The following is an 18660-nucleotide window of genomic DNA, read 5'->3' as shown; positions in this document are numbered from 1 at the left end:
TCTTAAATTAGCCTAACCTTCACACAGGCACACACAGCACTTTAATAACACACTCACATGCATTCGTGCTATGTTCATTGATTTGACTTAAAGCAGGGGAGCATGTTTAACTTTAGTCCAAATCCATTTTATATCAATTAAAATGTTTTAGAACTTCTAGTCTTGACATTGAGCTTAAATGTTTAAAAATTTCTGAGAGCTCAAACTGCCTCTGCAATAAGTCTGAATTTTCCTTTAATGGTCAGAGCGTCTTTTTAAGTGCAAAAAATCATTTTCTTAATCAGTATTTTTGTCTCGTTTTCCAGTAAAAACAGCTAAACATTCACTTGATAAAAATCACTGGAGAAGCAAAAATACAAAACAAATTAAAATGCAATATCATGAATTCAGTTTATTTTTTACCCCATAAGCAAATTGTCTTTGAGCAAAAATCTGAGCAAAAAATATTAAATATTATATATAATAATAATATAATATGTAGTACTACATATATTATTTAAATATATTATAAATACTATATATATATATATATATATATATATCAAATTATGATCAGACAAAAAATATTGATAATGATGAAATGGTTTTTGCATAGTTAAGACTGCAGAAGCTGTAGAATGTTTTATATTGGATTTCAGCTTGGTTGGGTTGAGTTTAAATACATTATATTCGGTCTTATCTGACATTATGTCTCTGTAGAGGGTGTTTGTTGGCTACAGGTCTCTGACAGGCCTTTCTAACAGGCTCATTTGAACACTTAAATACAATGGTAGATCTAATTGTGACATGTCTCTGACCTTCTGTGTGGTGCAAAGATATACACACAGGGAGAAGATGAGAGGTGCGAACATGAGATATTGTGATGTATTAAGTAAAAAAAAGAAATAAATAAAGAGATGATGAAGAAGTTAAGCAGAAACCGAGGCTATCTGCAGTCAACTCCACCAGGATGTCAGGGGATGGATGCTGCAAGTCTGTTGCCATGGAGACTGAATCCAGGGGTACTAGCAGGGCTGCCGGATCAGAGACCTCACCTTTGTTTTGGGCCGGGTTGTCAATGCTGAAGTCTCCGTTCCAGATGACCATCAGATCCACAGGGAGGCTACTCATCTCCATCCCATCATACAAGTACTGTAGCCGTGGGAACAAGAGAGAGAGAGAGGCACACATTTACTAGTTTTCTTCTCTGGAAGAATGCTTTTATCATTCCTGGCAGGTTCATCCTCGGGTAAGTCATCACAGCACACAGTGGAGAGGACTCCAAAATCCCTACACTGCTGATGCTGGGAGAACAAGCAAACATGCACTAAATATTCAGTGCAGAATGCACTTGTGACTAAAATAAGCCGCTCTTACACAATCTCCAAACAACCGCTCCCTTTTATCATGTCTACGACTTTTTGTGTTGCTTAAAATTCTGCGCCTTGTGTCTGAGAGTACCCTTGTGTCCACAGACAAATTCGCTGAAACGTTTACTAAACACACTCGTAGTCATACACACACACACACACACACACACACACAGTCTTACCGATGTGTTCTGGCACTGTACACTGGAGCTGTTGAAGCGGAGGGCAGGAACTCTCTGCTCCACACCCTGTATGGTGAGCACACACTCGTACCCCCGCTGGCCCGACTGTGGCTGGGGGAGGTTCTTGGCCCGAAGGGTGATGGGTTTCACCACGTTCACTGGAACTAGGATACGATCCGCTGGAAGCAGCTGAGGACATTCCTGCATGAGAAGAACAAACTGCAAGGTCACAAATTGTAAGTATCAAAAGATAAAACAAAGAGATCCCTTAAAATATGCCAGAATCTCCCTGGTGCTTCCTTTAGGTTGAGCCTAATAAAACCTCAAAATGAGTGTGGGCCTGTTCTTAGTATATCAAAATCTATCTTGACTGCTCACTTGGCTGAAAGTTTGGGCCAATAACGATGGTCTGAAGCTTATTAGCATGGCTGAATTGCTCTGGGGCACAGTTTTAAAAAGTCATTATAGATAATTTGACAGCCTATCTACAAAACGAAAATAAAAGTGAGTGCTGTTAATTCAAGCAGACAAAAAGATGAAATTTAATCTTAAGAAGAAAGAGGATAAAGAACTTTTCAGTGTATTTTTTTCTTTCTAAGTCCCTGACTACACTCTATAAGACTGATGTAACGTTGTCTTTCAGATACTACGGAAGAAATCAACGAGGTGGCGCAGAGTGGTATTTATGCAGTGCAGGGTGTTCAAAGTGCTCAGGTGGCTTTTGTAAGATGAATACAAACTGAGGTGCTATCTGAACCAAAGCAGCTAGGAATGCAGATTGAATACTGAGTGTGAATTTAAAGATGCGCCGCAGTCCGACTGCAGCGAGGTAATATTTTGTATGGGCATGAGGTTGGGCCTTAAACCCCTTTTCAGTTTAACTTTCATACAGGATATTTACAGTGCAGGAGACAGTGTTTCAGTTTACTGCACATGAATGCACACCTTCACAAGCAAGGGAGGAATAGACACTTAACTTAACATGCCAAATAAACAAATACACCACCCACATGCATAATTGCAGTCTTAAATAAAACAGCAAAGACACTACAACCCCCCCCCCCACACACACACACACCCACACACACACACACATACACACACTCTGACCATCATATCTCCACCCACTCCAGATATTAAAGTCATCAGTAAAAAGACGGGAGTAAAATGCACACCCATTCCGCAGAGGGCAGCCCTACACTGACCCAACTTTCAGCCAATGTTTTGGTCTCTAAATTCTCATTTAGAGCCCCTGCACCTTGATAATAGCTACTCAGCCCCATGGTCTACAAGGGCCTCTCTAAGTCCTTCCCCAGACCACCCTACAAGGATTTATTTCCCTATTACACTGATATAATGTGAACATGTTTATTGGCAGCAGTCTCAGTCATAAATAAGGCATGACAAGGGAAAACCGCCCACTAAAACACCAATATCTTTGTCCATCCACACCCAAGTCTCTTCAGCCTGCCCTTTCTTCTTTGGGGAAGGTGTCTGGCCAGCCCCCTCGTCTCTCCACGCCTCTTATTGATGGATGAGCACGGCTCTGCTGGCAGCTTTATGTGGAGGGAGATTGACTCCAAGCATAACAACAGTATAATTGAAGGCTGGGAGGCTCTAATATGGAGTCTTCAGAGACACTGAAGACTAGGGCTGTTTTTGTCAGGCTAGGTTATTAAGTCTTTACAAGGAGGCCGAGAAGAAAGGACAGAGATGTATACAATGAGAGAGAAAACGGGACGGAAACAAATGAAACACTCTATTGCAGATTTCGAAACCTAAGACAGTTTCTGAACATTTTCGCCAAAGAATGTCGCCAACATTTTTGAAGGGCACAATGGCGATGGTTATGGTAAGTTGCTTGCAGGGATTGAACCAGCAACATCATAGTCTCAGAGCCTCAACCATTACACCACTTTACCCCATCGGCAACAAACTAGATCTTGTTGTCTTGCTGCTTTGAACTTAACTGAAGCAGATCAAAAAAGTGGCCACACTTCCTGTCTTGAGGCTCAGAAAGAGAGCCAGTGTCCGTTGAGTCCACAAACAGAATGATTCCTGTAGCCTCGAGCCAAATACAGCTAAAGAGTCTTACTGGAAGAGATGTTAACAAAAAAATGCAGAGACGGTAATTCAAAATGCATTCATGTGACAAATGACTTGACATTGCGGTTTCCTTCCTTGTCCGTGACGCGTGTCAAATCTGACAAGACGTGCCCGAGGCGGCTCATTTGAGGTGGGAAAACAAAGCAGGGTCTGATTAAAAAAAAGGGAAATTATCATTATAAATAGGCATTTTACAGATAAAAAAGGCTCTTGAGAGTGGGTTTACAGTCTTGGTCTGAGCAAGAAAGGCCCAAGGGTGAGCTGAAGCATAATGATGTGTTTGTCAAAGGGACGTGAAGTGAGGCAAACAGCGATTGGGCTCTCAATTGTTTACTACTGGGGGGGGGGGGCTAACTGCAGCTGAATCTCCAACGTCTCAGAACAGGACTGATATAATTAGACACTGAAGAAAGAGATACTGTAGGTGGGAAAAAGATTTAAGTTCAGTGCGTGCGCTTCTGTTAGAGATGCGCCGAGACAAAGATAGTCATTGAGTGCGAGTGGGGAGGAAGACGCCCTGGCACAGAGAACAGAGGGTAGCGAGCTGGCACGGAGTGATAGATCCATAATTAGAGCTGTTTGAGTATGTATGCATAATGGCAGCGTTCAGTCGGGTAGAAGATGAAACGCCTAATTCTCTCCACAGCTCTCGTGGTGTTAGCTGGATGATTACCGAGGCTTCCCTGCACTCCTTGCGCTTTAACGTGCCTCCCTACCGCCAAAGGCAAAAACCCTCCTCTCTCGTTCCTTGCCCCATTTCACTTCCTGCGGCATCACACATACTCTTATCCTCTCACACCTCTGACATTTCCTTTCTTTTCATCTGTTTGTTTTCACTCTCGCTCCCCTCAAGAGCTGGTATTTTCTTCTTCAAGTCTTGTCTTCCACCTCGATCTAAATGATTTTTACTTCAAAGTTTCTCCCCGAGGAAGGCAAAGCAGAGAGGCCATCTCATGGTTCTGATCTCAGACCCAAATCCTTCTCTTCACAATCTGCAGCTCAGTTGTACAAAGCCGCCAATTGTGCCTGTCAATTAACATCTTAAGATGGTAGAGAGTTCACTGGATCGATTGGTTCCTGTTTCCCACACCTCTCTCCTTTTCTTTCTAATGCCTCATCTACCATATTGTTGCCAAATTGAATGAGCTACCTCACTTTCTCCTGTCTATATGCAGCTTCTTTCTAAGGCAGCATCTTAACAGTCATGGAAACTCAAAAGACTGATTTGGATCGCTTTACATGGACGGCAAGTCATAAGTGTTATAAATAGTTATCCTCATGCCAAGTGCATGGAAGACTCCACTCACAATTGATTTCAATACACAAAGTGAAAAGGGTATTTTGTGTTAAATGGTCAAATTTCAATCATTGAAAACTCTTAAATTTTATTTTATATTTACATTTATATTTGTTTACAAAACTAATTTCATGTATTTGAGCATGATTAAAAGGTTTATAGGTTCATGGGAATTGATCTAGTGTCAAACTTTTGACTGTTGTATCTATTATTCAAAATCACACCACAATTTCACATTACCCATCGGTAAGGCATGCTGTAAGCAGGCACTTTGCAATTCCTAAAAGGAGGTAAAAAGCCAAGCTATAACAGAAGTTGTTTTCTAAAGTGCAGTGGACGTCTGAGTCAGGACGGCATGCATTTAGTCATTATGTCAGCCAAGAATGAGACATGGGGGACTCAGACAGCGACTGAAACTGACAGGATTTAGCACTACCCTTAGTACACATACTCTAGCCAGAGAGGAAATCAAGACTCGTATAGGACAGTTGGAAAACAAAAAAACCTGGACTGAACAAACAAAAGCATCATTATTCCATAATTACAGGGAAATATGTCAAGATTTATAGGATTAGAATCAACCACTGAGTTAATCCACTGACAGAGCTTACCTCAAAGTATCTGACACACTTTACCCAACAGTTACTATTTAAAAAAAAAAAAAAAAAAGCCTCATTTAATCATTCTTGGCTAATCTATAACCAAAAAAAAAAAAAAAAAATAGAAGAACAAAAAAGTGTGTGGTTTTATACAGTGGAAATTTATCAATATGCAGACTTTTGCCGTCTAAAACTAATTTTACCTGCCATATAGAAAATGCAATTACAAACACTGTAAAACATTATTGTTGGTTTAACTTTTGCCGTAAACTTTTAAATTCACTGAAATAAAAAAAATTAAATGGTAATACAATGAAGGAGATTGGTTTAATCAACAGAAACTCAAAATATTATGCTATCTGAACCACTTAAATTATCTAATTTGACTTGACAAAAGAAAAAATGTTGTGGTAACAAATAATGAAAATATAACAGGATAACACTAATACAGCCTGGATATATATGATGTATAACTGGAAAATCCAATTAAAATGAGAAACTAACTGAGAAGTGAAAATGACTTCAAATATTTGAATTTTGCCACCAAACATAATTCCTTTGCTGCTGTTGTTAAACATAAAAAGTGTCACACAAATTGAAATATGATAATGAAACAAAAAGCATACAGCTGAAGAAGACCCGTCAGATATTTAAATGTGAGAGACTGTGAATCGCAGACACAATGTTGTTAAATCTTGCCAGAGACGACATTCTGATGCTGTGGCACGTTTTATTTATGAATGTAGACTGTTCTCCTGTGCTCACAGGCACATATTGAAAGGCTCAGACTACAGGGGGGCTTCTCAATTCCACCATCCATTGAAAGACAAGTCCGGATTATTCAGATCACTCTCAGCAATCCCTTAATTGGTATAAAACACAGAAATTAATCTGTGGAAGGTCAATGCAAAAGGTCATCTAATTTCTCCATGCAAAGTTGACTCGTCAGCGTCTGCTCGGAGGATTTGCACGGTAAACATCCCCAGTCATTAATTCAAAACCACCCGGAGTTTGGAAGCGGATCTAAGACCTCCGGTATGAGGGGTTAATGAAATCCAAATTAAACTCATTAACTGGACAAAACACCTGCCTTAAAACAAAAATCAAACAAAAACATCCAGTGGAAATGTCATTAACATGTGCTAATATTCAGTTCCTGCTTTGTGTGCAAGTCGCTCGACACACAATAGGGAATCCTAATATTAAACTGGTCAATATTGACAGCGTGTCCATTTGATAATTGGAACGCCAAACGCTGGCAGCCAGAGAAACGCTTTGTTAAGAGATGTTAATGAATGCTAAATGATGAGGATACACATTTGTGTGTCTAAAACACATAGCCTCAGGGGGCAGGTGTCCTCATAATTCATTACGCATTTCATAGCTAAGCAAACAAGCACGATGTACATAATTGTATGTTCATGCTAGCTGCCGACTTCTCCTCAGTTGCATGACGCAAATGAAATAAACACATTGTGATCTGTGCCATGTAGACCCGTGGGGAGGGATTAAAGGGCGCATCAGTGAAACAAACTCGATGGCTCGACCCTCCTTGGCATCTCTCTGAGAGTGAGTTAGGAAAGTGCCGAGCCCCAACAGCAGCTTTTAATTTATCTGATGGGCCTGCGGTGGCCTAAAAGCATGAGAGTAGTGCCAATATTATTGATAATTTACATGGAAAAAGATGTTGGTGGGAATCCAGATATTAATATGAGAGATTTAATGAGAATTAAGTCGAATTCAAAGCCAGCAGATGTGTATGAAGTGTCTCAACGTGATGGGGTGAGGCTGGGTAAGTTCTCACAATCGGGACAGGACCTGAACTGCACCTCTCCGCCAATTAACTCGTTTAGGTCCAATTGAGAATGATGATGGCCAATTACAAAACCCGGTGTCTGACCAATCACAACTAACTCACCTCTGGCTGTTTGACACGGCCCTCCTGGAAAGAGCAGCTGCTCGGGTCATGGGTGCATGTGTGACGGTATTTGCACCAGTGGCACTGGTATGGGCTTCCAACACAGGACAAACACCTGAGACAAGGAGAGGGTGCAGATTTAGATTTAGATTAGTTTAAGTATTCTTGAAAATAGATGGGATGTTACACTACTGCACAACATCAGTTGTAAATACAAAAGATACTCACGACTTGTGAACACTGCAGTTATAGAAGACAAAGCTAGTGTTGGCAAAAGCTAGTCCCGTCTCTTTTGATTTGAGGTAGAGCTGGACAATCTGATGGTCACCTAAGAGGCAGGAGGAAAACATTAAAAGTGTTGACATAGTTGCTACATCAGTTGATATAAGGCGAGTGAGCTGCCTACAGAGAAAGCAGATTGTTCCAAAAGGTGAGTGACAATGCACTACAATGTTAAGACACTAACAAGTATAGATTTTAAAAAAAGTGTCATTCAAATTAATTAAATTCATTTAAAATTTATATTGGGATTAATTTACCCAATATTTGAGTAAAGTCTGTATACAGTATATACAATGATAATTCACTAATTTTATGATGAATGGTAGTGCAACACGCAATATAAATAAAATCATCATTCGGTTGAAGATCCGGTTCCCATAGAAACAGTCAGTGTCCTGAGACGTGCACACTTGGGACTCCACATGCGCATTGTCTGGACCAACCTGAAATAACGCTATTTGAGCATAACAAACAACATTTATAGGTAGAGTCAGATCAGCAGCTTTTGAGATTTAGGCATTTCCCCATTCAAGTAGATAGGAGTCTGTTTTGCATGCTCTGGAAACCTGCCCAGAAGCATTGCAAATATAACCGACTTTCCTCAAGGGACTTTGTGTCTATTGTGTATTTTAATGCTTAGATTATCACGCTGTTAGCATAGCAACATGCTAATTCAAAACACTAAGTTTAATGTAAACTAGCAATTATCTCATTCATACACCAACGACACCAAGCTGTCTTAATTAGGTTATATAGTAAGTAGTTTGTATAGTGTGTGGATAATAGAGTAGCTTTAGGAATAAGGTGACTGCTCCTCTCTGCCAAAAACTAAAACCCTTCCCATGAAAAAATCCCTGAAGAAGAGGAGAAGAGAGACAGAGTGAGAGAAAGAAACCTGTACAAGTTAATGGAAATGTGGCACAAAAGTGTCCATCTTCAGAGTGTTTTTATCTGAGCTAATGAAGAAGCTCATGTTTAATTCAACATGCCGGACACGACATCTCCCCTCTCAAAGGAAGATCATACTTTTCCCCCCATTCTCCATCTATTTCAGTCTCTCCTTTTCTCACATATTTCTCTTCAACCTCTTTCTTGTTCTTCTAATGCACTCCCCTTCCCTGTCGTGTGGTGTTTCTTCAACAAAGAGCGAATCATTCATCAATCACTGTAAAGTGTGCCTGACAATGAATTTGTCCTAATTAGCTCACCTAAATGTTACCTTGATGGCTGGTATCTCCGGAGTGTGTGTGTGTGTGTGTGTGTGCGCGGTTGTCTGTGTGCAGGCCCCCTTGCCACCCGCTGCAGAGTATGTCCGCCTTTAATGAGTCACTCAGGACATACACGGTTACCATGACACTAAGAAATGAAAGGAAAGTGAGGAATATGGGAGAGAGCACGAATAAGTGACCTATAACTGCAGGAGTATGTGTGTGTGCATACAAAATCCATAAAAACGCATCTTGATTCACAACTTATGTTATGACGCATCCCAGTATTAGGGGTTAAATACTGTTTGTGCATGACAGTGATGGTACATGTATCCAGTAGTGTGTGAATGTGTATAAGTGTGCACCCTCAGGTGTGTAATAGTGTACTTATGCAGTGGTGAGAGAGTATGTTTTTGCACTGCGGCATTTCAGAGCTCTGGGCCCTTGCAGATTGGGCCGACCTGTAATTTCATGGTGGCCTGACTGGCATGCATCATTATTCACACATCTCACACCCCTGCGCACGGCTCTTTCAACCTCACATCCAGGCCGCTTTGCCACTTACTAGGATAATTTGCGGGTGTTTCTATCCGAGATGCTCTGTAAGAACACTGTTGCTTCCATTCAGCCTTGTATTATGTTGTGTTTTACTCACACCCCCCCCCCCTTTTTTTTCTACCTGTTTTTGCCCTGGAAACACACGCGGAGGAGTATTCCCTTGTTTCTGCAGAAGCGCGCGTCTTCATTATCCTAACGCTGAGACGTTTTCATATTATGAAAAATTACCAGCCTCCAGACAGCTGCCCAGATGTGCGCTCGTTTCAATTATGTCGGGGTAACCAAGCACATCTTAGAGAAAAGAGAGGCGAAAGAACGGCATCTACGAGAGTGCGGAAGAGGATGGCAAAATGTTCTCTCTTGAAAAATCTTTTCTCTCTCTTATCTGCTGGAGTGAATGCTGTCAAATCCATTTCAGCCGAGCAGATGGAGTGAAGAGTGTCATCAGTTCAGGAGATCCAATCCAATCACTTTACTTGAAAAATCTCTCAAACCTCTATGCCAATGGAGCCTCAAAATGAAAGACTGAAATGGAGAGAGACAGACGAGAGAGCAGGAGACAGAATGCCAAAACTGCCTCCCACTTGACGACCTTTATTCACTCAATTACAAAACGCGTCCTGCGGCAAAAGTCAACAGCTGCAGGCAAGATAATGAGCATGTAAACTTCCATCTCTCCTCAGGTGTTTATGCCTATCACTCTCTCTCTCTTTCTTAGACAGTCTTTCCTCCTTCTCTCTGATATAAATCCAGCATCTCTGGAGTCTGGAGCAGATTTCTCCATCCAGCGTCTCCAATTATAAAAAATGTCACAGTCTCACTTTTAGTCTCAGTCTATTAACACTGCCACAACAAACGTCAACATTCAGGCCTTTTGCCCAATTTCCTCTTAAATTTGACTGGTTAGCGACGGCATATATTCACACCTTGGTCTACGACAATGCGAGGAACTTCCTTCTCCGCAGGAGAGCTGCAGGTAATGCGGTTCCCTTCGACCAGACCGTCCATCTCCGCCAGGTCCTCAAAGGTGCAGTTGACCCCCGCAGAAAGTTCTGGCACATTATGTGCCTCCAGCACGAGCTGTCAAGGAAAAAGAAAAGACAAGCTGAAGTTATACAGGGGAGAAAATAAAAGGCAATAATGGACGAGACAAACTTTGGTATGTATCGCAAACTGACACACCATCTTTGTGCAGATAATAAACTCATTTTTGCTGCCGCTGCTCCTAAAACTGCTGTAACGTGGATATTTTCTCACGTCTGTGATTTGAAAGGCTCTTGAGAGAGAAGGAAGTCTGCAGACACCACACATGGGAAATCTCAATCCAGCCGCAGACATCAAGACATCCCAGAAAACACACGTAGCCATTCCATAAATATCCCAGCTGACACGTGGCCACAGCGAAATCAGGCCATTGAACCAGCGGCCACATATCTCTTAAATTTCCTTGAGGAAAATGTCCAGAGACATCAAGAGACTTCAGTCAGCCATCAGTCAGTCTGTACTGACTCTAATGTGTTTCACTGAACTCAAGTGGGTGGGAAATTGAAAGAGAGAAGGAGAGAGTGAGAAAGAGAGAGGGCTAAGGGTGAGAGTTTTCATTCTCTTTTTTTCTTTATGCTCTGTCTCTGTCCTCTCCATCTCTGTTACCCACAATGCCCTCTGGCTCCCGGCCTTCGAATGAATTTCAAGCCCTGCTCTGAAGCACATGTTGCCCGACACCAGAGTCAGATGAAGTGAAAAACGAGTGAACGATGGGAAACGAGAAGGAGCAACTGTCATGAGACAAATAAATGCCCCCTTTACACCTGCCATTACATCATTGTTTCTACAATTTGATAAATGCGCAAGGAGTGAAAGAATATCCAGATACCATCCGGATACAAAACGTATGGTATAATGTCAAAGAATGCACCAAATAAAGAGATTGCAGGGAGAGAAAATAATGAAGTTGTATATAGTTAGAAAGACAGCCAATATGCTGCCGCTCTCTCTGTCAGTTTGATTCTGTTGGGGGTCAGTTTGGGAAAGCGTGTAGTAATGCTCTGTGAGGGCATCATGGGAGGTGAAGTGGATAAAATCGGAATATCCACACTAATAGGAAGCCGCAGCCTTGCATAGAGTGGCCCTGCACCCAGCATTACATTGGTGATATGGCCTGAAACACCCTTTACTCAACCGAACGGCTGACCGGGGCTGTTTTTAGATTGCTGTTTAATGAAAAGGCAGGGACATGTTGCAGACACTTTTCCCATCTCTCCCCCTCTCTCGCTGTTTTCCGCTTTCCCATTAAAGTTCAGGATGCACCGGTGGATGGCGATGCCACTCTGGGATTTAATTTATTTTTCCTTTTAGAGAGAGATGCAGAGAGAATTTCCTCAATTACATTTCAAGCAGCGGCGAACAAACTCTCGCTGGCCATGATAAATATGAAAATCATCCCTCTCGGCGAGGGACCCTACAAATAAACAAAAAAAAGACCTCTTGCAGCAGAGGGTCCAAACGAGGAATACGTTGTCTTTGATTACCTCCTACCTCAACAGAAGAATGCATCAAGACGGCAGACTCTCACGAACTTCAGATGCTGATGCGGGTTTCTAATTATGCTTCAGGATTTGCTAGTGGAGGGAAACAGAGCTGTAGATGTACCCCCAGAGACCCCGAGAGCTACCTATTGTACCCCGTGTTGTACTTTAAAATCCCATGGATAAAATCAATCTACATTTAAATTAATTCCGAGAGCACCTATAGCACATCCACCCATGACTGATGTTTTCTTTAAACAACTAGTTTAGAAGTGTAATCCTCCTTCAGGATAATGTTAAAGCTGTGCTATGCTCTGCTTATCGAAGCCTTTGTATTATCTAAAAGAAACTTCTTTGATAAATGCACTCAGTAATATGAACAAGAGCAGTTCAAATAAATAAATAAATTCCTTTACTACTGCTGCTTTACTACCGAGTGAAGGTCCAGGAAAAGCTTATGGATACAATGTGAAATAACATGAAGTAATCGAAAAAGAAAAATGTTTTCTTTTTGATGAGAAACTTATTTCAATCCCTAAATTCTCCCTGCAGACTGAACAAAGAAGCTTTGTGCTTATCTCCTCAAACAAATATTCAATAATGAAAAAGGTCAAGAAACAGCATGAATGCCTGTAGTGTATTTCTGTGTACAGTTTGCAATTTATTGCATTGTAGATGTGTTGTTTTCCTCTCAGTAATTCCAGTTTGAAGGAAAAGGTCAATTTGACGCTGTCTGTGTAAATTCCTAACCAGTCTTTTCATAACACACACACACATAAATGTATTCATATATATGTAAAAAAATACTGTAGTAACTGTTAAAAAAATGTCTCTCTCTCTCTCTCTCTCTCTCTCTATATATATATATATATATTTACCTTGCCAAAAAACATCACTTAGTATGATTCATAAGCTGTTTGGACCAAAAATGGACAAGAACAAGGATATTGCCACCTTTGGGGAATTTTTTTCCTCCTAACATATACGCACTACATACTTTGAATACACACAGACACAGACACACACACAGACACACACAGACATACACACACACACACACACACACACACACACACACACACACACACTAAAACCACTTGGACTAATTCAGCTGGTCTAAGATTGTGAAAATTGAGAGGATTGGGCTCATTATTTGAAGATTAAAGCCTTAGCACTCCCAGAACACACCTGGACAGTTTATACAAGGACTTCTTGTGAAATGGGAATCTGGCGATATGATCACATCAACTCTTCATCGACTGAACAGCTACTACTGAATATCCTGACATCTGCTTTTGACCAGTTGCCTAGATACAGTCAACATGAATGCTCTAATTGAAAGAAATACAGGGCTTATATATGGAAAAACACCACTGTGTAAATGATTTAGTTTATCTAAACATATCCCAGGTACTGATTAAGCATCATATTGTAGCAGACATGTACCTAACGTGCACGCTGGGCAGTTTATTAGCTCTTATACAGCCTAGCAGTTGAGGTTTTGAATTTGGGCCCAGAATACAGATCCTGAATCAGCTGAAAGGCAGGCTTCTCTAGTGGAGACGTTAATCTGATATAAAGGCTCAGAGGAGGTGCTGGATTACATGAGGATAAGGTCTGAAACCATGGCCTGCTTTGATGGATTTTACACACACACACACACACACACACACACACACTGAACGAGTGGTAGAGTCAGCAATTAGCTAGGTTCAAGCAAATAAACACCAATAAAAAAATTAACTGTCCTGACTAAGGATAGGGGCACGTACGGTAGTGACTGACATGAGGAACGACACAAGGTAACACCTTAACTGTTTACATGTACAGCAATATTCTGATATTAATCCGAATTTGCTCACATTCGGGTCATGTAAACACATCAACCTAATTGCATTACCAAATTAAGCCAATTTTAAATGTATTTATCTGAACTTTGTGTTATGTACCTTATTTACAAAACCTTAACTGAAGATACATTCAGATCTGCGCATGTCCAAACATAGGTAATTCTGGGTGATATTTGGCATAGTTGTAAAAAGCTGAGCTTCAAAGAAACATTTATGGAGTGAGGAAGAAACTCAGTTCTGGCAAACAATAAAAGAAGAGTCTCATGTCCTACATTTAGCAATTAATCAAGTTCTTGCATGTTAGTGTTAAGGACATAGTTTATTAAATTACTGCCTAAAATTTAATTAGAAATGGCCAAATTGTTATTCATGTAATTCATTGAATTGAAGTGGCAATAAATGTTTTATGTTTTTATATGTTAGACATACAAATAAGAGTGAAGGTATGCATAAACTATCTCAATAGTTTAAATTGATTACTTAACTACATCACATTATTTCTATTTCTGTATTCCCTTAAATCCCTTTAAATAAAAAAGACCAATAACACCCGCTCCCCCACACAATTTTTTTCTTGCTGTGGAGCATATAAACATATTTTCAGAATAACAGTTTAACCAGAATATGTATTTTAATCAGAAAATTATATGCATATAACCGGTCAATGCTAGATCTCATAAGGTACAGGTACACCACCCATAAACACACAACTAATAAGCTTTGTGTCATGTGTCCTAAGAGCCTAGACCTAAATGTCTCTGAAATAACATGACACGTGTGATACGGTCAAACTGTATGACGTGTCTTCATAAACCCATCAGTGCAACAAGCAGATCCATAAAGGCAGAACTTGCAAGATCACATTAATGATGGAGCCGGAAAAGCAATGGGCTCCATAACTGAATTAGTGAAGGCTAATGTCAATATGTCCAGCGTTTGGCTTTATCCTCAGAAACACTTAAATGAGGTTTAGTATTTCCTCAGTATACCTTAAGGATATTTCATGGTGGGATTACACAGAAGGAACAAAGGTGAGAATTGATCATTAGCGCTCACCATGACACTGTATTGGGACACGGAGATGTTGTTGGGATGAACGCTGAGTCTCACACACTGCTTTATATCAGAGGCGAAACGGCGAGGCTCGGATGACCGCTCACACTTTTCCTTCCTGGTGCACCTAGAAAAAAAAAGATGAAAAGAAATATGTGAGCACCTGAGGAGGGGAGAAAGACAGCAAGTGAAAGGAAGACAAAGCATTTGATAGAATGGGGGGAAATAAAAACAGCTGCACAAATGCATCCAGCCATCTCCCATCTGTGACCAGCACAGCATGAAGGAAATGGAACACAAGCTTGATTACTAGTCCAAATCCATGCATTATATTTCTGTTTCATATTTCAGGAGAGAGGGAGGTGGGAGAGAGATAGAAAAAGACCAGTGGTTGTGGTGACTCTATCCTGTTTCTGCTCTCTCGACAGTCCTAAAACAACAGCGACTCTATTTGTGGAAGCAGAGCAGGCCCAAAGGGCCGAGGGACAAGCCAGCTTTGTGTTCTACCCTTAATGAAGCGTATTCATCGCTCCCGGGTTCTGCAGGTGGGGAGGATCAGAGCTCAGAGACCCCTCCCCACCCTTTAGATCCAAACACCATCCACTCTGATCTGTTCACAAAACTGGGTCACAGAGCCGATGAGGAGACCACCCTAACACTGTGACATCTAATCCAGACACATCAGATTACAGGCCCAAGGTTAAGCACGTTTAAGACTGTTTTACACTTGCGATTTTTAGTTGAGACTGCTTGACTTGCAGGGTTACGTACATGTGTTAAAGAATGACAATTCACCACTTAAAAATGATTTATTAACCACATATAAAAACGCACTACTGAGCCATACATTTGAATTTTTCTAGGATTTAACATGACAACACTACTAACAATTATGTACTGTATAAAAGTAAACAAATGTCTGAATTATCAGGCAATAAACTGAATAAAAAAAATACCTAATTCAAAAGTTTTATTTCATTTTCCATTCTTTAAATGGGTAACACCTTACAAGAAGGTTTCATTAGTTAACATTAACTGCTTTAGCTAACATGAACTAGAATGAACAATACTTTTACAGCATTTGTAAAATCTTAGTTAATTTCAACATTTACTAATACATTTTTAAAATCAAAGGTTAACATATTTAATGCATGGTGAACTGTGAACTAACAAGAACAAAAAATGAACAACTGTATTTTTATTAACTACCATTAACAAAGATTAATAAATACTGTAACAATGCATTGCTCATTTTTAGTTCATGTTAGTTAACACATTCTCTGGCTGTGATAATACACTACTTGTAATCATACATAAGGTATAACCACATAATGAAAAAAACATGCTATTGAGTTTTACATTTGAACATTTCAAAGTTTTACCTGCTTGTATTGTACAAGAGTGTGTAAAACAGCCTGCTCTGTCTGGGTTTTTAGCCTGTCATTCCCCTGACTAATCCAGATTGGCTTTATTCAAATCTGTGAAGCAATTAACTACGAATCAGCACAAAGTCCTTATAAGAGGGAAAGAAGTTTATAACGGATGACAGTTGTGACAGGGTTTTCCACTGCAGAAAAGGAGGGAGGAGAGAGAGGTAGGACAGTGGATGAATTGAAAAGTTAAGAAGCCTAACATGGAGAACTCGGAGAACAGAATTGGAATAATCTGCTGGTGAAAGAAAGAGGAAACGAAAGAGATTTAAATGGCAACAATCATCCTCTTTCTCTGTGCCTCTGTGCTAAGCAGGTCTAAGATGCATTTAATCAGAATGGCCTCCTTTGTAGCTCCAATCACACAGCCTGAATCCCTTTCTGCCGCTGATTTAATAAGCATGCTGTGTACAACGTGTTCAAACACACACACACTTACGCTAGGTGGATCTACGGGTGGTGTGTAGCATTCTCAGAGTACTGTGGGAGAGACAAACTGCTCATGTGCGTCTTTGGATGATTTGGGGAGGCTGTGCATCCTGCAGTTATACGCACCGGTCAAAGGCTTTTGATAAAACATCACGTACAGTGACACCTAACAAGTCTCTCAAGCCTCTCTTGGTCCGCAACCTTCAGGACTTCAGGAAAGTACGTAGGCAGTGAAGCCTGTTTAAACGCAGGGATAATCTTTCTCACCAATAGGGGGCGTATGAGGGTTGCCTGTACATAATTTCGAGATTACAGGGACTTTGACATGTTGTGGCTGAAACAAGTCAGCACTGCTTGTAAAAACGGGAATATTTCTTATTTAAAAGGGTTATAAACTAGATGCCTGCTATGGCCTGAAAGCACTGTAAAAACATTTATGAGCCTTCATTTATGAGCTTATGTGATACAGGCCTGGAGACAAGTGAGAGTGGTATGGATAGCAGTGTGTTTGTGCATTTCATTTCTTTAATAAATGAAAAAAATCACTGGCTAAACATTGACCCTACTTACTTTCAATTTCCCATTTCCTTTATAGTGATCAATGTGTTATATATATATATATATATACATATATATATATATATATATATATATATATATATATATATATATATATATATATATACACACAATTCATAATATATTATTAATATAGTGTATTATATAATTTACCTTATAATATAAAAGTATATTAGGCCTATATAATACAATATGTTATGTTTTATTGCATCTAATAAATTGGTGATCTCCTTGATAAGTGATCCTGCGCACATCTGTCAACACACGGCGGGTTTGTTTTAATACCTTATCATTAGTAAAGTAAACTGCTCGATTAGAAGACTAAGGAGTAATTTGTTTCCCTCATTATGTAAATGCTGCCCAAACATGGAGAAATGCGGTACTTTGATGAATAATGAACAGGAAATGAAATCGCATCAAAGCGATCAGACAGACGGGAGCGCAGAAGTGGGCATGCAAACCACTAAAGACGGCCTCCTGGCATCTCGCCTGCCCTATCTCTTCCTGTTCCCCTCGTGACCCTCCGTTCACTCTGCTCTCTGACACACTGCCCTAAATACCATTACATCACTCATGCCAGCAGAAGAGGAAATAAACACATCAATAAATGAATAAAAACATGTCATTTAGTGCATTAAATTGCTAGCTTTGCGTTTTGATCGAGGGGAAAGACTTGTAGCGAGCTTGCAACGTCATCCCTCACATCAAACCCACAGACAGAGAGAGAGAGACAGACTACTACAGATGTCTTTAGAAGAAAGCAGCTAACAGAGTCAGCCAGAAGCAGCTAAATTAATAAGCTCTGCTAAAATAATAAATCCCTCAAGGAGTTTTATTCAACAGAGTTTTACTTGCTCTGCAACTAAAACTGTTCATTTACAGTAAGAATGAGTTTAGGCCCACACTGGAAAACCTTGTTTTGCCAAGACTAATTTGTAATAAACATGAGGAAGTACATTTCTCATGTGACTGACTTTGGAGTTAAAGTGTGTCTACTCCAAAGGTCTGGCCAGCTGTGTGAAGCAAATAGAACTCTAATAGGGCAAATACTGGAGAGTATACAAGTATGTTCCATAAGAAAGAAAAGCAAACTAACATATTGATTTTACATTAAATAGAGTACAGCAAATGCAATGAATGGGATAATGCAGAAGAAAATTCTCCACTATTTAGAGAACACTGTATGGAACACTGCATCCCATGATGCAATGTGCTCGATTTGACCTTACATTTCAAATTGTGAATGTATATATTTTCAATATCAAATTTATGAATATCAAATTATAAATTATAAA

At 40.1% G+C, this 18660-nt stretch overlaps 1 protein-coding gene across 1 annotated transcript in view; it reads right to left on the bottom strand.

Moving 5' to 3' along the window:
- The window catches only part of plxna4 (plexin A4), a 195223-nt gene that overhangs the window by 41647 nt on the left and 134916 nt on the right, over window positions 1–18660 (bottom strand). The window contains exons 6-11 of the mRNA XM_079869813.1: window positions 14931–15054; window positions 10426–10579; window positions 7680–7779; window positions 7452–7566; window positions 1532–1732; window positions 1035–1131 (exon numbers count right to left, since the gene is read on the bottom strand). Coding sequence (XP_079725939.1) covers window positions 1035–1131; window positions 1532–1732; window positions 7452–7566; window positions 7680–7779; window positions 10426–10579; window positions 14931–15054 — 791 coding nt within the window. The remainder of the gene's footprint in view (window positions 1–1034; window positions 1132–1531; window positions 1733–7451; window positions 7567–7679; window positions 7780–10425; window positions 10580–14930; window positions 15055–18660) is intronic.

The sequence above is a fragment of the Squalius cephalus genome (genome assembly GCF_949319135.1).
Source record: "Squalius cephalus genome assembly, chromosome: 4".
Taxonomy (NCBI): Eukaryota; Metazoa; Chordata; class Actinopteri; order Cypriniformes; family Leuciscidae; genus Squalius; species Squalius cephalus.
Note: the sequence above shows the minus strand (reverse complement) of the source record. Positions and strands in the feature narration are given on the sequence as shown.